Below are 20364 nucleotides of genomic sequence, written 5' to 3'. Positions count from 1 at the left end.
GTCTTCCCGCTCATTTACTCTTCCCAGTACTGTTGGTCATATTGATGCTGTTAGTCAGGCAATCTGCTGGGCATCCCAACTGCAGGGTCCTCACGGCTTTCTCAGCTGTCTCAGCCTCGGTCCGGAGAGGACCCGCGTCTAATCACTGACGGGCCCAGGAGCCGGGGTGAGTGTGAGGGGCGGGGGAGAGGGGGGGTGGTCTACGGACAGGGGACATCACGAAAGCTGGGAAGTAGACTGGCTAGCTAGAGCTCCGGCTTCCAGCCTGGGGTGTGGAAGCGCCTCTGGTGCTGTGGACCGGAGCCGCGCCTTCCTCCCGGCCTTCCGGTCTTTCTTGCCAGCTAGGCCGGAAGGGAACGGTGCACCTACAGCCCAGTGTTCTCAGGCCTCAAGCTCAAGAGGTTCAGGCTCATTGGGGTCGCTTGTCGTGCTTCGGCGCGGGAAAAAGGTCTTGTCACGCACGGAGAGCTGGAGTACCGACGACTCGGACCTCAACCCCAGGCTTCTACTTTGGAGGACAAAATCCCTAACTGACGCGAGCGGGCGTCCTGTTAGAGGGTGGCACCTGGATGAGCCTCGGGGAATACGGTGAGGAGGGTGTTGCAGTTCTTCAAAAATGAGTAAATAGGGATCTAAACTGAGGAGGTGACAGTGAGTATGGAAAGAATTATGAACGATGTGGTTGGTTGGATTTGGATTGAAGTTGGAGCTTGATTGAGAAGTTGATAGTGTAGTAGTAGTGTTAGTTGCTCAGTCGTGTCCGACTCTTTGCGACCCCACGAACTATAGGCCGCCAGTCTGCTCTGTCCATGGGATTTTCCAGGCAAGAAAACGAGTGGATTGCTATTCCTTTATCCAGAGGGTCTTCCTGATCCAGGAATCGAACCATGGTCTCCTTCATTGCAGGAGAACTCTTAACCATTTGAGCTACAAAGACCTGTTGATACTTGTTTCAAATTAGTAGTCTTCACATGAGAAGGGTTGCCCAAGTGGCTCAGTGGTAAAGAATCTGCCTGCCAATGGAGGAGACCTGGGTTCGATCCCTGGGTCAGGGAGAAATGGCAACCCCCATTATTCTTGCTTGAGAAATCCCATGGATAGAGGAGCCTGGTGTGCTACAGTTCCATGAGGTCGCAAAAGAGTCGAACACGACTTAGCGACTAAACAACAACACATGCGGAGGAGGAATTTTGTAGGACTTGGGATATATCCATTTTGAGACAGTAGTGTAGATGGAGATGAAAGGTTGGGGGGAAAAAAAAACAGTCTGATAAGCAAACCAGAAAGAAACTTTCCAGGTGAGAACCAAAACAGGTGAAGTTTCATATAATTTGGTAAGAAGTACTTGTTTGGCGGACACTTAACAGTGACGTGAAATGCTGCAAGGATCAAAGGAAGAAGTTGAAGTCTGAGAACAGGTTGTTGGAATTGATGATTAAGAAGTCATTGGGTCAACCAAAAAACAGAAAAAAAAAAAAGAAGTCATTGGGTCATTTGCAAGAACTGCTTTATTGAGAGGAGAGACTGCAAGTGTAGACTAATGCTTCTTCATGTGGAGCATGAAGAGAAAAATTGTTTGCAATCTCCCTAAAAGGTTTGGGGTTTGTTTGCTTTAGAGGATACAAAGCACTTTATGAGCCAGTAACTAATGTATAAGAGTAAAGATTCAAGAAAGAAGAAGTAAGACCTTGGAAGAGAGGAGAGGGGATGGGATCCGAATTAGAGGTGAAAGGATTAATGTTGGAAAGTACAGAGGACACTTTCTTTTTTTTTTTTTTTTCCCATTTATTTTTATTAGTTGGAGGCTAATTACTTTACAATATTGTAGTGGTTTTTGCCATACATTGACATGAATCAGCCATGGATTTACATGTGTTCCCCATCCCCCTCCCGCCGCCCTCCCCATCCCATCCCTCTGGGTCTTCCCACTGTACCAGCCCTGAGCATTTGTCTCATGCATCCAGCCTGGGCTGGTGGTCTGTTTCACCCTTGATAGTATACTTGTTTCAATGCTATTCTCTCAGAACATCCCACCCTTGCCTTCTCCCACAGAGTCTAAAAGTCTGTTCTGTACATCTGTGTCTCTTTTTCTGTCCGGCATATAGGGTTATCGTTACCATCTTTTTAAATTCCATATATATGCATTAGTATACTGTATTGGTGTTTATCTTTCTGGCTTACTGCACTCTGTATAATGGGCTCCAGTTTCATCCATCTCATTAGAACTGATTCAAATGAATTCTTTTTAATGGCTGAGTAATAGAGGACACTTTCAATTGAACCATCGGAAAAGTAGAGGATTGAGATGAGAGAAAAATTACTGGAATCCTAATATACCTTTAGTTGGGAAGCTCTCTTGGCAACAAGGGCAGCTTTTCTTACTGAATCTTAGGATTTTACAAGGTTTCTAAACAGTCAACATGTTGGAGTTCCCTGCAGACTAGATATATTTAAGTAGCCCAGTACTATTTTAATTCACACCTAACAAATGGTATTTGTAGACAGAAGAAATTCACTTTCTCAACAAATGACCTCCTCTCCTTTTGCACAAAGAAAATAGAAGCCATCATCTTGCAACCAGGTATACAAATCTGCTTTCCTTCTGTTTAAAGAGGGAAAAGTGCCCCTTCTCCTTAGGAAAGACACATGCTTTCACCGAGTTTCCCAGTGCCATCCTCTCCTGCCTTCTCAGAGTCCTCTTCTTTTTTTTTTTTTTTTTAACTTATTCCCTCTCTCCTACATCATCAGCCTCCCTTCTACTCATATTTTTCCTTCAGCATTTAAAAATATCCTTCCTTAACTTTATGAACTATTCCCCTTTATTTTCTTGCCTTTTTATCTCCTTCACAGCAATAGTTCTTGACTGTATCATCTACTCTCCTTATCTCTGTTTTTCCCACTTCTTGCTATGTCCTTCTCAGCCTACTGTCATATATCTTTTTCCACCATTCCACTGAGCTACAATGAAACCTCTTTCACTGAGATCACCAATAGCCTCTAAATTGTACATTCTCAGCAGGGACAAAATTTGCTTCTTATGAGGAAAAAAAATCATACTTTTTATGTATAAAGCACAGATATTTATGGAACATAAAGAGGTGTATAGAAATATTCTGTGATTTTAATAATTTTATGGAGGAGGGGTATGAATGAATGGGGCTCTGAAAGGCCTCTTCAGACGCAATGATGAATCGAAAGTTGAGGAACACTGTAAAATAACAGATATTTTCAGTTTTTCTTATAGCTTGACCTCTTTGTGCCATTTAAAATGTTTACCACTCCATTGTTCTGGAAACACACTGACTGACATACTCTAGTTACTAAAAACTCTGCCCCCCTTTTTTTTCTTATCCATCTTTAGCCACATTTTCTCACTTTTTGTAGGCTGACTTGACCCAACATTCTCAAATGTTGAAGTTCCTTCTATAGGTTCTCTTCTACTATACACGTTCTCTCTTTGCAGTTTTAGTCTCCTTTTGTTATAATTTCCATTAATAAAAAATCATAGTTACAGTCCTCACAAATCTATCTCCAGTTTGGCTTCCCTCTGAAGCACCAGACCTCTGTATACAGTGGTGTTTTGAATATATCCATTAGGGTCAAATATATCCAGAATTGGGTCAGATTATGTAGGACCAGAGCTAAATTCCTCCTCTTCCCTCTCATGTCCCCATCTCTACCCCCAAACCTTTTCTCAACCCTGCTTCTCTTGCCTTTTCATTTGCTTCATCTGTATTGCCAGCACTCTAGTGTAGGCCACCACATAAGTCATCTGTCAGCTAATGTCACCATATTCAATTGCCCAACTATCCAATTTCCATAGTGCAGTCTTTCTTAAAACTGTAAATTGGATTGCATGAATCCCCTGCATAAAACCATTTAAAAAATGACTTTTTGCATTGCACTGGGAACGAAGTGAACCAATATCTGCTTTTCTCTGTTTTTATCTCACCACCTCCATCCACCTTCTGAAGTTGCTAAATTTGTACTGGATTTCTTTATCTTATGTTCTTTCTCACCTTGAAGCCTTGTGAATTTTTATAGCACATTGTATTTCCCCTGTTATCTGACTGTATTAAATTGTTTGCCTTCTTTGTTGAACTCTAATGCTTTGAGTTCAGCGACTCTGTTTTGTTCAACTTGTATCCCCATTGCTTAATATAGAACACATACAAAACTTTGTTGAATGAACAATGGTCAAAATATTGGTTAAAAATCAGAATGACTAAAATATTTTCTGGTTTCATTCTCTCACCTTAGATATATGCCCTTCTGTGCCTCCATTCTGTTGTATACAAAAGGAATACATTTTCTTTTTTAGTCACTCTCTTCCAAGGGTATTTTGAATATTGTGATTGCATTGTTTGTGAATCATCAGGGTGTGTGTGTTCAACATTCAGTAAAGAGGCTTTATGAAATATTTAAGCTGCAATTGAAGCTCTGATGGAACTCCCTCTAAATACAGTTTCTTAAGTGTCTTTAATATAAGCTGGGAGAATTCTGTTTTCTGACTCTGAAGTCACTAGGAACAGAATGATAGTTGTGGTAGCTTTCCCAGAAAGTTTATTAAAATAATGGAAGAAGTAACTGCGGCTACTCAAAGGATAAGTAGCTAAAGAAACAACTTAATTTACACAGCTGCATGTAGTAGTTTTTTTTTGCACTAGGCCCTTGGTCTTAATATGGATAGAAGAAATAAGCTCTCTTTCCCTATAATAGAAGGTTAAGATAGGTTTTAAAGCTGCTCACTGTTGAAAGCTGCAAGAACTATGCTTTCATCTCAGCCCTAAGGACAACAGCAGTAAATCCAGATGGTGGTTCGACTTACTCTATTCTTCTGAGACCTGAACTATGCCAATAAAAACAACTTTGGTGGAAACTTTTCCTGGAAAGAATTTTTCACCAGCTTAAGATGACAAGTAGGAATCTGGCCCTTCAAATAAAGAAACTACGAAGTCACTTCTTCAAGAACAAGCAGCTTTTTTAGGGTATATTGTGGCAGTAAAGTACCAAGATCCATGCAAACTATACTGTCTTTAGGATAAACAGGTGACGATAACTATGTCAGCTCTCTCAAATGTAATTTCTGCTCTATGTAATTTATTAGAATACATTTGGCTTCTAACTAAACAAGAAACGTATCCTTCAACTCATTCTCTTAAATTTTAAGTTCAAACAGCACATTTGCTGCCCAGTCCAATATGATAACCATTAGCTCTGTGTAGTTATTTAAATTTAATTAAAATTAAAAGTTCAGTACATCAGTTGCATTAGCCACATTTCAAGTGTTCACATGTGACTAGTAGCTGCTATATTGGACAGCAGAGGTAGAGGACATGGCCATCATTACAGGAAGTATTGCTGGACACTAGTGTATTAGAGTGTGTTCATGATAATTAGTTCCTAAGAGGCAAGTAAGAACAGGAGCTCAAGATTCAACTGGATGTGGATTTGAATCCTAGTTCTGATACTTATTGTATGACCTTAGATAATTGACTTATCATTTCCAGACATTCTTGTCTAATCTGCAAAATGGGGATAAGTATTTATAGCATTGATTGTGAGGATTAAAGAAGATAATGTAAAAAAAAAATGTAAAAGAAAAAAAAAGATAATGTAAGTAAAGTGCCTAGGATAGTGCCTGGCCCACAGTAAGTATTCAGTTTTAGATATTATTAATTCATTTGTCTTTAATGAATAAAATACTTTGAAGCTGAAAATTAAAAAGATGCTGTATTCCATAGGTGGCTCACCTGAAGTGCTCAAATCTGGGTCTCACTGAGTTGATTACAAAAGTTCCACTTTAATCCGTATTTTATATTTCAGATGAAAATTTCATTCCACAAAAGGTACCATAATGCAACTTCAGTCACAGATCTTATTTCTGGATATCCCTGTTCCTTTTTTTTTTTTTTTTTAACGTATCAGAGAGCAGAGGTAATAGTTAAAAGCAGGTTCTGAATAGCAAGTCTCTGTTCCAGTGGCGCTATTTATCTGGAAATGGCTACCCACTCCAGTATTCTTGCCTGGGAAACCCCGTGGATAGAGGAGACTGACAGGCTATAGTCCATTGGGTCGCCAAGAGTCAGGCATGACTGGGTGACTGAGTATGGGTATTAATCTGGAAAAATTTAGTAGGTCCAAAGCCTCAGCTGTCAGGGTTTATTGCTGCCAACTCAATCAAGGTTGATTACTTGGCTAAGTAGAGATGCCTTTGAACAAAGAAACATTTTCTCTTTCTAATAAACAGGAAGCCTAAACTATTAATAGCACCCATATTTATTAATACAATAATTACTAAAGCACATCTTATAAATTAGTATTATTTAAATTAATAACTATTGAACATGCACCAAATGGGAAGAGGAAATCATCATATAGTCTTTAAATGTCAACTGCTGTCATTAAGTAAATGACTTCCTCTGAAAAGAACTGGTCAGGTTGTCATCATTTTCCCTATCAATAGAATTGAATTCATTCTGGAAACTTTTCCTTTCCTCTTTGTAGTTTGTCTTCATGCTTAGAAACTATATTAATAGATTTTACATTCTTTCTCCTTAGGCTACATTTATCATTCAGCATTGTAATTTTGAATGTATGAACCTCTAGACTAAGTTACTGATACTGATATTATTCATATAAAAGAAAGGAGCAAGTTAACATAATTAGATATTTGTCCACTGTCTTCCACATTAAAAGGACAATAAACTCTTTATTTGAAGTATAACTAACACTCAGAAAAGTATTCAAGCTGTTAACATAAAACCTAATAAATTAACACAGAATGAACACAACTTGTAACCGTCATCTAGATCAAGAAATAAAACCTTACCAGTACCTTAGAAGACCAACCCTATGCCTCACTTAAGTCACCACCCCCATTCTCCTTCATAATAGAAACCATTTGATTTCTCTTAACTATAGATTAGTTTTGTCTGTTCTAGAACTTAATATAAATAGAATCATACTGCATGTATCCTTTTGTGTCTGGCTTTGTTCAGTATTATTAGATTTGTCCATATTTGTTTCATGTAGCAGTAGTTCATTCATTTTCATTGCTGTTTCATTTTAATATATTAGTTTATTTTCCCACTTACTATTAATAACTAGTAATAGTTTTCACTACTACAGCATATTTTTATGCATGTTTTTTGTGTACATTTGTACATATTTCTGTTAATCCACCTGGGGGTAGATTTGTGTGTTGCAGAGTATTAAAGAATACTTTCTGTTAATTGAAATAATAATTTAAATTAAAACTTACCTTTTTTATACTAAAAACTAAACTGCACAGTATTCTAAAAATGTGAAGTTTAGTAGTTTCTAGTATAGTCACAAAGTTGTGCAACCATCATTTCTAATTCCAGAAGATTTTTATCACCTCAAAAAGAAATGCAAAACCAGTAATTCCTCATTCTTCTCCCTCTACCTAGCCCCTGGCAACCACTAATCTACTTTCTGTCTCTTTGTAGATTTGCCTGTTCTAGACATTTCATACAAATGGACTCATACAATCTATGATCTTTTGTATCTGGTTAGCATAATGTTTAAAGATCCATTCTGTTGTAGCATGTACTGGTACTTCACTCTTTTTTATGGCTAAATAATATTTTATTTTGGATATTTATCAGTATTATTTATCCATTAATTGGTTAATGAATCCATTCATCAATTGATATACATTTGAATTATTTCCACTCTTTGGCTGTTATAAATAATGCTGCTTCAACCATTTGTGTACAAGTTTTTGTATGGACATATGTTTCCAGTTCTCTTGAGTATAAAGGAGTAGAATTGTAGGGTCATTTGGTAACTCTGTCTTTAACTTTTTGAAGAACTCAACACTCTTTTCGCACATAGCTGCAGTGTTTCATTTTCTTGCTTGTCATGGCTAGATCCTCCAGTACCATGTTGAAAAGAAGTAGTGAACATGGAGTGTTGTTTGTTCTTTATATTAAGGGAAAGCTTTTGGTCTTTAAGCATTAAATGATAGCTATAGGATTTTCACAGATGTTCATTATCAGGCTGAGGAAGTTTCTTTCTGTTGCTAGTTTAAATGTTTTTATCACAAAGGTGGTTGGATTTTGTCAAATGATATTCTGCACCTTTTGAAATAATTGTGTTTTTGTCTTTTATTTTATGAGAATTGTATATTGACTGATTTTCATATGTTAAATCAGCCTTGCATTCTTGAATAAATCCCACTTGGTTAGGATTATAATCTTTTTTATGTGTTACTAGATTCAGTTTGCTAGTATTTTATTGAAAATTTTTACATCTGTCTACAGATGTTGGTCTGTAGTTTCTTGTATTGCCTTTGTCTGGTTTTGGTGTCCAGATAATACAAGGATACTTTTCTTTGATAGATACTAAATTTAAACGTTTTTCCTCCCACAGAAAATGATCCACAGTCTATTTCTCATAAACTGTTCCGGTGACATATTTCTAGAGAAGCACTGGAAGAGCGTCGTGAGCCAGTCTGTCTGTGATTATTTTTTTGAAGCTCAAGAGAAAGCTGCTGATGTTGAAAATGTACCACCTGTTATTTCAACACCTCACCACTACCTCATCAGTATCTACCGGGATAAGCTCTTCTTTGTCTCTGTCATACAGACTGAAGTACCACCTCTCTTTGTAATTGAGTTCCTACATCGAGTTGCTGACACTTTTCAGGTTGGTTATTCATCAAGTCTTTTGAATTTGGATTATTTAAGTTAGTTGGAGGTGGGACATAATTATATTCTTTAATTTTGATGTACAGTCTGTTTCCCTGTCTCTCTGTCCCTCTTCTTTCCAACTAAGCATAAGTTCATAAAATGTAAATCTTTTTAATAGGGCATACAAGTAGTACACATGGCTGCTCCTGTTTTAAGAGAACAGAACAATCTCATGGTCATAGAAACTGTATTTTTTTTAATGTATTATAAATTATGTCATCAGGAAATAATAGTGCCCTCCACATGCAGTTCTTTGAATGGCACCAGTTTTTATAGGTTATGAAATCTTCCATTACTTACATTTTATTTTTTTTCTTGTCTTGCTTAATGTACCAGTAGTTTAAAACTGATCTGTGTTTTTTGGAGTACCTAATCAGGGAAAATGAAGTTTATAGTTCATATTCTGTTTTAACATTTCAGTGTACTTTCTGGCATAATTTGTAGTAGAAATTCAGTTCAATCTAAAAAGATTAAGAAAATATTGAGAAATAGTATATAGAATTATAGAGGGCTCTTTTCCCTCTGGTTTATGTATGTTCAACATCTTAAACAGTGAATTATGCTACTGTAAATATACCCTTTATAACAGAATAAAAAATATTCAGCAAACCTTTCTTCATGCCTTCCATTGTGCAATACTATGTATATTTTATTAGGACTACTTTGGTGAGTGTTCGGAGGCTGCAATTAAGGATAATGTGGTCATAGTATATGAGCTCTTGGAAGAAATGTTGGACAATGGATTTCCACTGGCTACTGAATCTAACATCTTGAAAGAATTAATTAAACCACCAACAATTCTGCGTTCTGTCGTCAACTCAATTACAGGTAAGGTAAAACAGTCTGTTAGGAACTGAGTCTTTAAAACTTCATAAACAGTTCATTTTTGCTTGTGATCTGGCAGATTATTAAGGTAGTCCATTTTTGCCAGAACTGTAGTTAGTAGTAATGTTAAAATGGATATATCAATATATTTCTTGTCATGAAAAGAGCCTATATCTTAAATGATAGAGTTTTTGGTTGTTACTCTTTTGTTATAAGTTTTGCTTCAAGACTGCAGCAATATTATTGTTATTATTCAGTAACACTGAATAAATTATCCCAGTTAACCATAAGCCAGTGTAGTGGCTGCTGTTAACTATTGTAGTAATCACTTTGTAACATATATATATATATATATATATAATTATGTTGTATACCTTAAACTAATACAATGTTATATGTCAATTATATCTCAGTAAAGCTGAGGAAAGAACAAAAAATAACATTTAAAAAGTAGCATTTTAAAACTGGCATTACCCTGTGTCAGTCGCTAAGTCCCGTCCAACTCTTTGCAACCTTATAGACTGTAGTCCCGTCCAACTCTTTGCAACCTTATAGACTGTAGCCTTCTCCTCAGTCCATGGGATTTACCAAGCAAAAATACTGGAGTGGGTTGCCATTTCCTTCTCCAGGGGATCTTCCTGACCCAGGAAATGAACCCATGTCTCCTGCCTGCATCTCCTGCATTAGCAGGCGGATTCTTTACCGCTGCATACTGCACAATTACTAGAGTATATAAAGTTTAAGACTCTGTACCATAGAGTATATGTTACCTCCTTCAAGTCTTTATTTTATACATATAAAAGATGTATTAAAAAATTTTTAAAAAAAGATGTGTTAAAGAGAGAAAATTAGTGTATTTGTGAGATTTCATGCATTATGGGCCTTGTACTTGTGTTGCAAACTTCTAATTTTGCTTTAATTCTTAAGTATAGCTAGAAATTAGAGCTATTCAGATGACAAAACTCCTTGAAAGTATCAAAGTCTTCTAGAGAAAAATTTCTATGAACTGTTACATGCCAGTATATACAAGAAAGTGATCTTTCCATTATTCATCCTCATCCTCAAGAATAAGTGTCAGGAGAAATTTAAGGAAAGATAAGACGAGATTTCTTTGCTCCTAAAATGTAAACTCTGGATGAGAAACTGAGGGGAAAAATTAAAACATATAAATAACAGATTCTGAAAAACAGTTCCATAACTTTATAGACAGTGTAGTGACATTAGAGGGTACACATCTTATGCTATGAAATGAAAGAAAAGAGGGGGTGTGGAATACCTTGGTGGGCCAGTGATTGAGGCTTGGTGCTGTCACTGCTGGGACCTGGATTCATTCCCTGGTTGGAGAACTATGCAGCTATGCAGCGCTGCCAAGAAAGAAAAAAAAAAGCACACAACCATAACAAGTTGCCCATGATTATAAATAAATATCCCCACAAAAAAAATTCTTAAGTTTATAATACACAGTAAACATCAAGAGAGTGATTCAGTGGGTGAAGTAATCTCTCTTGAACTGTAGTGGGTGGGCCTAGGGCAGGGACCTGGAGAATCAAAAGAATTTAGGAAGGGAGGGAGGAATAAGAACATTCTTCATTGATGGAACCATATGAGAAAAAAACACATGGTGGAAAAATCTTGAATTGTGTTAACCTGTTTAATAGAAGCAGAGCTGTTTTTCAGTTGAGTCATGAGATGAAAAGTTAAGTTGAGGAAGTCCTTGAATATGAGGCTAAATATTTAGTTTTTAATCATAAAACCAGTGGGATAGCATTTCAAGGTTTTGAAAAGGAAGATTAAAGCAGTGTTTTTTAGAAAATTCTGGAAAGCAGCAGGGTTGGAGACAGGATCATCAACCATAATCACACTACAAAGTTGTATGTGTGACTGAACTACAACAACCAAACATGGGCTTGAACTGCGAGAGTCCACTTAAATCCAGATTTTTTTTCAATAAATACATGTTATAGTACTACACAGTCCACACACTTGGTTGAATCTGTTAATGCAGAACCACGTTTTGAGAAGGCCAACTATAAAATCATATATGGATTTTCATCTGCCATAGGAATCGGCACCCCTAAACCCTGTGTTGTTCAAGGGTCAACTATATATTTTAAAGTGAAATCAGAAAGAAAGCAAAATTATCAAAATAGAAGAAAAGTAATAGATGCAACCTGCTCTGAGGGAGATGTGTGTGTGTGTGTGTGTGTGTGGGTGTGGGTGTGTGTGGGTGTGTGTTAGTCACTCAGTCATGTCTGACTCTCTGCGACCCATGGACTAACCCTCCAGGCCCCAAGGCTCTTCTGTCCATGGAATTTTCTAGGCAAGAACACTGGAGTGAGTTGCCATTACCTTCTCCAAAGGGGAATGTTTGAAGAAATATATATACCAAAATGTTAATAGTAGCTATATTTCTGTAATAGGAAGATAGTTTTTAGCTACTTTTCTTAATTTTTCACATGTCATTGTTGTTGTTAAACATGTACTACTTTGAATTGGAATGTAAATTAACCAGAATGTTAAAGTGTCACAGCTCAAGGGTATATGTTTTGGACAACCAGACTTATTTTAAGACATAGTCAGTTTACCAGGAGATTAGCCAGATTTTGTATATTTTCCGTATCACATATGGGTATGCCATATGGATGTGCTGACCTTAAAATGTTAAAAGGCCAGAGTATGTTCTTCATCCAGTTATTCCACATCCAGTTACTCTCCACATGAGAGACCTGTTTGGCAACATCTCATGTATAATTTAAGCTGAACACCAAATGGCCTACTTATCACTCTGAATTCGCAGTGCAAACATTTAATCAGCAAAGGGTTTTGAAACATCTAGCCTGTTTTCATTAGTGGCAGCAGGAGGCGATTCTGTTGTTAAGCCACTGGAATTAGGTTAGGTTACTGCAACACACAGGAAGCAAAAGATAAGTAAATGAATTTAACCTGGTTTGGCAGACAAACACAGGACCATGTGGCCTATTTCTGTCTTCTAGAAATTTGATCATGTTGGTATGGATATGTCTCTGACAATTCTGTAAACCATTACAACTTCAGTGGAGAAAAACCCAAACAGTGAAGAAGCAGCTAAACTATTTGAGGTTTTTTTTTTTCTGCTAATAGCTTTTCTGGTGACCATTTTATATGTTAGCTTTGCTTTCTATTTTTCTGATTTCTAGGCAGTAGTAATGTTGGGGACACACTCCCCACTGGGCAGCTGTCCAACATTCCATGGCGCCGTGCAGGGGTAAAGTACACAAACAATGAAGCCTATTTTGATGTTGTTGAAGAAATTGATGCAATTATAGATAAATCAGGTAATTGTGTGCATATTGTCTTATGGGGAAAAACCATCCAGGTGACATAAGCTGAATAGAAAACTGATATCCCTTGGCAGTATCATTTACCAGAAAGGCATTCATTTTCAAATCTGTTTATTTTGCCCAGAGGTTACATATAATTTTCATAACCACTAGTTGAGAAATGCCAAACGTTTATAAATCAGATCTTATGCCACCTTACTTTAAGCCAATTATCATGTATTCATTTATCTTGCCATTTATCCAGCCTAATATGTAATGTATATCTACTATGCACCATACTTTTTACAACCACTTTATGTGCAGTCCTTCTAGTAAAGACCCCAGACTGAAGAACAGTACTGTATTAGAATCCTAATATTTTACTAAAAATAGCTAGTCCAACTCTCACATGTTATATATGGGGAAACTGAGACTTAGAAGAGTTAAATAATCTGTTAATAATCTGTCACACAGCTAGTTGGTATGTGAAAATGACTTATGAATTACAAACACTATCTCTACAGTGAGTTTCATTTTTATTATAAAAATTCCATTGTATGGAATAGTTGCTGTACTGTTAAAGAATAATGGTTCCTACTTCTTAAAAGTTAATAGGTATCTTAGTCCAATTCATTAGAAACTTGGCTAATTTTATTTAAAATATTTGAACTTCAAAAAAAAAAAATGGTCAAACCAACATTATTTACAGTTGCCAAGATATAGAAGCAGCTTAAGTGTTCATCAACCAATAAATGGATAAAGAAGATGTGTATATATACACAATGGAAAATTACTCAGCATAAAAAAGAATGAAATTTTGCCATTTGCCCAACATGGATGGACTTGAAGGACATTGTGCTAAATGAAATAAACCAGATACAGAAAGATAAATACTATATATCACTTATATGTGGAATCTAAAAAAAATACAACAAACTAATGAATTAAAAAAAAAAAAGCAGACTCACAGATACAGAGAACAGATTAGTGTTTACCAAGGTGGAGTGGGGCAATAAAGGGATGGGAGAATGGGAGGTACAATCAGTGGGGGGTAAGATAGGCTCACAAGTATACTGTAAAACACAGGGAATATAGCCAATGTTTTGTAATAACTGTAAATGGAAAGTAACCTTTAAAAACTGAATAATTTTTTTTTATTTTAAAAATCACTGGGAAAAAAGTATTTTAACTTCACATCCAGCAGTCTTACAAGACTGACTCTATAAAGATAAGGATGGGTTTGATTTTCCTTGGAATCATCATATTCCAACCAGAGATGGGAACAGGCCATGGCACTCAGTAAAGAAGTTATCTGAACTGGTGTAATGGATCCTCTGTCCACTAACCTTTTAATAGATGTGCAAAGCTTCAGTATGTCTGACACCTGGGAAATATCTTCATTACTTCAGATACAGTGATAGCTCTAGTAAAGTAGAGCTATTTTACTAGAATACGTGCATATTCCAATGATACCTTTATTATTCCTTTAGGATCTACAGTCTTTGCAGAAATTCAGGGGGTCATTGATGCTTGCATTAAGCTCTCTGGAATGCCTGACCTTTCCCTTTCTTTCATGGTAAGTTTTGTTCTGTTTTGTAACTCCTTCGTGCCCAATACATATGAAGTACTAAATGAAGTGATAAATACTGATACATGTTTGTTGTAGATTGCAGTGGATTATATAAGAAACATTCCCAGCACAGCTTACGAAGACAGTAGCTCCCACGATGAGCACTGCCTCTATGGATACGCTGCAGAGACGGCTTTGCCTCTGAGTGTGTTAGAAGTAGCTTAAATGGCTGGCTGGCCTCTGCACATCTGTGGTGCTGCTTTTACTGAATTGTTATATGCTTTGTTGATATGAAAGGGCATTGATCTTTTCATCATTTTAGATTCAGCATGCTACGCTCCTGAGAACTACTAAGAGAACTGAGCTCTGATGCTATCTCTGCCTCTAACTTGTCCTGACCTTGAACTTTCTTTGAACCTCAGTTTTTTCATCTATGAAGTGGAAATGAAACCACTCACATTTTCTACCTCATGGGAATTACTGGAATTGAATTATTGAAATTCAAATAATAATGTATATAAACTATTTGTACACTTGAATTCATTGTGAGACAATAAGACTGTGTTGATATGGTCATGATAATAAACTTACATGACTGCTTTATCTTAAGAAAGCATATTTCTCAGATCTCATAATATATCTGACTAGAGTTGCCATATTCATTATACTTTATGAATATGGTTGTCTTCTCTTTTCCCTGGCAGAATCCAAGGCTTCTAGATGATGTCAGCTTCCACCCCTGCATTCGGTTCAAGCGTTGGGAATCTGAAAGAGTTTTGTCATTTATTCCTCCAGATGGAAACTTCCGACTCATATCATACCGTGTCAGCTCACAAAAGTATGTTGTTACATCAATCATAATCTCCTGTCATCTATCAGGGTGCTGTGTAGAACTCACTTTTTCCCTGTTTCATTCTAACAGTTGGTTACTTGAATTCATCATTGCTTCCTTTAGCCATTGCTCACCAGGAGACCCAGAACAAACTGGTGAAAATACGTGTCTAAAATATAATTAGTATACTTTGAATCTTAAGAGTATAGAGTAATAGTAAATATATACCTGAGAAGCAAGCATTTGGGACCATGCATAACCTGGATAAAACCATGAACCCATGCCATAATTTTACTATGATCTGTGGACATCATGGCTGATAGAAGGAGACAGACTTACCTGTAGCTCTCCAGAACATCCCTCAACTAACTGGCTTGAAGTCACTCTTCTCTGCATTGAAGTTTAAATGAATAATTTAGCATCATGGGTTGTAGCTGGTTTGTCCCTTGAAAACATCAGAAAGTATTTGGACAACATCAAAACAGAACTTAAAAGCAGAGGAACTTTTTCTTGGCTCTTACTACAGAGAAACTGATATATTTAGTTTGTGTAATTCTAAATTATCTTTCTCTGGGATCTTACTTCATTTCTTAAACCAGGACTGTTTGTGCCAATTGTTGATGCTATAATTAAGCTTCAGGTTTATATCTTGATTTGTATACTTACTGCTCAGAAATTGTATAATTTCTAGCACAGTGGTTCCACAACACTGTGCTGTACTCAGCCGCCCTGGTTCAGATACTGAACCTGGAGTTCTACGGGTATTGGATATGCTATACTGAGGCTTGCGTGCCACCTCTAGAGCTCACACTATTAATTGTATGTTTTTTGTGGTTGTGTCTTTCTTTCTCTTTTTAGTCTAGTGGCAATACCAGTATATGTGAAACATAGCATCAGTTTTAAGGAGAACAGTTCTTGTGGTAGATTTGATATTACAATTGGACCAAAGCAGAATATGGGGAAAACTATTGAAGGAATCACAGTGACAGTTCACATGCCAAAAGTTGTGTTGAATATGAACCTGACACCAACCCAAGGCAGCTATACATTTGATCCAGTTACCAAGGTACAGCCACCTAAAATCAAGAGTGAGCAAGTGTTTCTGCAATCCTTATTTTGTGATTTGGGGACATGGGAGGACGGAGGGAAGGGTCTAATATCTTGGTTGAAATTAAAGCTCTAACAACCTAGAATACAGACTGTGGTGTGCTCTGCCACAGGAGAAAATCCTGCATCTGCTGCTAAGTCAATGAACAGAAAAGTGAGATTCATTCCTTCTTCCTTCAGAGTCTGCCTTTTCTTATCCATTGATAATCCAGAGGTTCACTCACTCTTCAATGAGGAAGATGTAAAAACTTTTTAAAAAGAGAAAAGCATTATGTGCATATAATAATCTATTAATGGTTAATAAATATTACAACATATTAATTGTTAAGAAATTAAGACCTTTCTCTTCCTTTTTAATTTAAAAGCATTATTTCATACTCTTCCACAGAGGATGCTGACTAGGAAAGTTGCCTTCTCATCCTCCATATATTTGCCTCTAGCAGAGGGATTTCAGAGAAACTGTAAAAAGATAATTTTTCTCTCTGCTTCCTGCTTGGGTAAAAAAATATGATTCTTTTCCTCAGTAGAGTCATTGAGCTGCATAGTAAATGAAAAGTCTTTTTTTATTTAACTATAAAATCATTGAATGTTAAAGATCATCTAGTCCTAAGGAGTTAAAGAATCTCCCCAGAGACCACACAGGGCTGAGAAATTAAGCAGGAGCACTAGATCCCTAGCCTTCACCCCAGCTTCAACCATAACAGCTTTACTTTCTCATCTGTTACTGAGCTTCCTCACTAAGTATTTCATTTGAACAAAGGGTTCCATCACTAAAAGTTTATTTAAAAGCACCGATTTAGGCCCATCTTCTCAATTTAAGGAAAACTAAACTTAAGCCCAGAGAGAAACAGTAAAGATGGCACAGTCGAAAGGATATTTGATACCAGATAGCCTTAGGTTCAAATCCCAACCTTTCCTCTAACTAACCATGTGACCTTCAGCAAGTCATCTGACTCCAGCTTTAGTTTGTTAAGATTAGACAAAATTTCACATCACAGGCTCCTGAGACAGCGTGTAAATAGTGCTGAGCACAGTATTATATCCCAAAGTAGATGCTCAGTAAATGCATCTACTTCTTTTTCCACTCTCCATTCAGAGTCACAGAGCTAACTAGTGGTAAAACTCAGTGGAAATCCCAGGTCTCTTATTCCAAGACACTGTGCTTTATTTTGTACAGAAGTTTATGGTGTCTTTGAACCTTATCTTTGAACATTTGTCTTTAATAAATAGTTCAAAAAAATAAATAGTTCAGAATGTTTTTTGTTTTTTTTCTTTTTAAGGTACTAACGTGGGATGTGGGGAAAATCACTCCACAAAAGCTCCCCAGTCTTAAAGGACTGGTAAATTTACAGTCTGGGGCACCCAAGCCAGAAGAGAATCCAAGCCTCAACATACAGTTCAAGATCCAACAGCTTGCTATTTCAGGTAAGGAGAAATCTGACGTGTATAAGGGTAACTGAGTTTTGCTGAGGTCAGCTGCTAGGAGCTTAGAAGAGTAACTGACATGCCATCTCTACAAAGAGCAACAACTCCAGTATGCCTCTCACTCTCCTTGATTTTTGAGAGTGATTTTGGAGAGCACCTTATTTCACATAGCTTCCCTTCACCCCTACCCTCATTCAGGCACAAAGAAAGAAATCATTTATACTCAAAGAAAGAATTATCCTTAAAAGACTTTGCTTGTCCATATGAGAATCTGAACTAAAATCATACGCTCCTAGTACTTGAATCTGTGAATGCTAGAAGCAACATTGCTTCCAGATCTTGAAACAGACACTGGCTAATGTCAGATTTACTGTATAGTAAACTCTGTTTCTTACGCAAATATTGTATTGGTTGGTATGACCAAGATTGTAATTTGTTCCTTTGCTTACATGTTCTTTTTGACACAGGCTTAAAAGTAAACCGCTTGGACATGTACGGGGAGAAATATAAGCCATTTAAAGGAGTCAAATACGTCACAAAAGCTGGAAAGTTCCAAGTGAGGACATGAGAAGAGGCCAGAATTCCGGAAGATTTATTTGTTTTCCAGGTGTCATCACAATGTATTACTATTAGGTACCAATTGGGTGGGAATACATATTCTAGTTAAAGCATTTGTGTCAAGCCACACACCGCTAACAAAGTTGCTTACTTATTGATGTAGGGTTCTTAAGGAACTTTAAGCTAAGGAACTGAATGACTTAGCTTATTTGTACCTTATCACTTAGGAAAATTTTAGAGGTGATTTCCTCCATAGGAAGGCACCAGCTAGAGGCTTCACATTTTAACAGTCAAGGCAGAAGTCTCCAGTGATAACCTCTCCCCTGAAACAAGTGAACCGGTCTCAGCCAGCAGACGCTGTCTTAATCTGTAATGTGATGTATCAAGTGGAGCCAAATGTCACACTTGATCTTAGCCATCCCCAATCATCTGTCCCAACAGAGGAATAAGTCCTCCCACCCAAGAAGTTTACAAAAAACTGCCTCTTCAAGTGTTTGCCTTATTCAGCTTTTCACTTGTGCCATTAAGCAAGCACTGTAGCAAAAGCCACCCCGCACGGCCCTGGCAGGGAGCACTGCTGCTCCGTGCCCCATTCTCACTGTACTTGGTATTGTATTTTTTATAAATAAGATTTTTATGTAAAGCCGACTTTGGTTTATAGGGACCTTGCTGCAGTAAGTACAACCTCCGTTTTGTGCCACTTCGTCTGTTAGCACAGTAAGAGTCATTTGCATCAAAGGGGCGAATGCTTTAAGGTAATAAAAGGGAACACTACTTCTGCTTTTAGGAAGTTATTGCAAGCACAAGCATTTGAGATTTTGAGCAAACTAACATAGTAAAAGAGAAACTTAAGTGAACCTCTGCTATCTTCATGTTTTATAAAGCTTGTCCAATACCACTTGAACCAATTAGCCTAAAGCCCTCATGCCCTAGTTCAGCTGAAGGAAGAAAATATGCCTGCCTCAATACTGTCAGATTTTTTTTTTTAATCTTTTCTTTTTTTCTTCCTGTTCTTAACGGTTTCAATTTGCCTACATTCTTTGCTTTGAGGGGGACTCCCTTTACATAGTCTGTGCTACCCAAGGCTACAGTCAAGATTCCTCTCTGAAACTATTGTTGAAACTGTCACTGGAGTACTTAAATATCTCTACTCTACTGACCAAGTAGGTGAAAGTACATATATAAGTACATATATAATGAGGCAGAAACAAAATCCTCAGTAACATTGATAAACCTGGATTGATCTTTATGGTTGGCAAGTCAGCCCGCAGTTATCATTTAACTTGGCTGACTTAGAAGTCCTTGCCCACTTATTTTGGTTCATTAGACATGAAGAATAGAGAAAGTTAAGATCTAAGTGCTTGTTCTTGCTATCAGTTTTCTCCTTGTAACTCCATTCATTTTGTTCTTCTCAACTTATAATTCCCTTTCTTTCCCTTATGCTGACAATAACCCTTACACTCACCCCATTCTCCTGTCAAGGGCTGGTGGTTGGTGCTGGTCCAGGGAGCCCACTGCACAGCAGCATTCTTTCTTCGCCTGCCTGTGGCACCAAGCCTGCCTTTCATCTAATAGGAAAGATCACGTTTTGCAATTTCTAGGACAACCAGTATCAGCTTGGCAGCTAAAATTAAAATGTTGCCAAATGTTTATTCCCTTTGCATAAGGTTGATTACCCAGTTCAGTTGCTTTTCATTTTAATGTCTTCCTTTTCAGAGTTCATACCTCAAAAGAGCGATCAATACATTTGCTTTTCTTTCTGCAGAATCCCTCATCTCAACCATCCATATATGGACTAATTTTCTTTCTCTGCTACCTTCCCATATCCCAGCAGATTGTATGCCAAGAGTCCCTTGCCTCTAGTAACTTCTGCTAAAACTTCCAAGGAGACTGTTTCCTTTTACAATTAAATTATTGTATTTATTAATTTGATGGAATCCAGTAAGTCATTTCTCTAGCTCTGGCTACACTGTCAATAAAAAGATGAAAGCAACAAGTTGATTTTTTTAGCTTGACTGTTAATTGAGCATT

General features: G+C 37.1%; 1 protein-coding gene across 2 annotated transcripts; it reads left to right on the top strand.

The window, feature by feature from the left end:
• Positions 1-28: 28 nt before the first annotated feature.
• AP3M1 (adaptor related protein complex 3 subunit mu 1) lies at positions 29-20329 on the top strand. Of its 2 annotated transcripts, none has more exons than XM_043925030.1 (9): positions 29-166; positions 8398-8673; positions 9374-9545; positions 12719-12856; positions 14332-14417; positions 15116-15249; positions 16102-16309; positions 17631-17775; positions 18243-20329. In XM_043925030.1, the coding sequence occupies exons 2-9, from the start codon at positions 8401-8403 to the stop codon at positions 18341-18343; spliced, it is 1257 nt and encodes a 418-aa protein (XP_043780965.1). In that variant the 5' UTR covers positions 29-166; positions 8398-8400; the 3' UTR covers positions 18344-20329. The 2 variants fall into 2 exon arrangements, with proteins under 2 accessions (XP_043780965.1, XP_043780966.1); XM_043925031.1 differs by lacking the exon at positions 29-166 and adding an exon at positions 194-588.
• The last annotated feature ends 35 nt before the right edge of the window (positions 20330-20364 follow it).

The sequence above is a fragment of the Cervus elaphus genome, chromosome 15 (genome assembly GCF_910594005.1).
Source record: "Cervus elaphus chromosome 15, mCerEla1.1, whole genome shotgun sequence".
NCBI classification, from domain to species: Eukaryota; Metazoa; Chordata; class Mammalia; order Artiodactyla; family Cervidae; genus Cervus; species Cervus elaphus.
This window is presented reverse-complemented; position numbering and strand designations above follow the sequence as displayed.

Excerpts from the sequence above, each read along its gene's own strand:
- AP3M1 (XM_043925030.1), top strand. The coding sequence starts at position 8,401 with ATGATCCACAGTCTATTTCTCATAAACTGTTCCGGTGACATATTTCTA. Across the intron at positions 8,674-9,373 it reads GAGTTGCTGACACTTTTCAG|GACTACTTTGGTGAGTGTTC; the intron begins GTTGGTTATTCA and ends ATATTTTATTAG. Across the intron at positions 14,418-15,115 it reads ACCTTTCCCTTTCTTTCATG|AATCCAAGGCTTCTAGATGA; the intron begins GTAAGTTTTGTT and ends TTTCCCTGGCAG.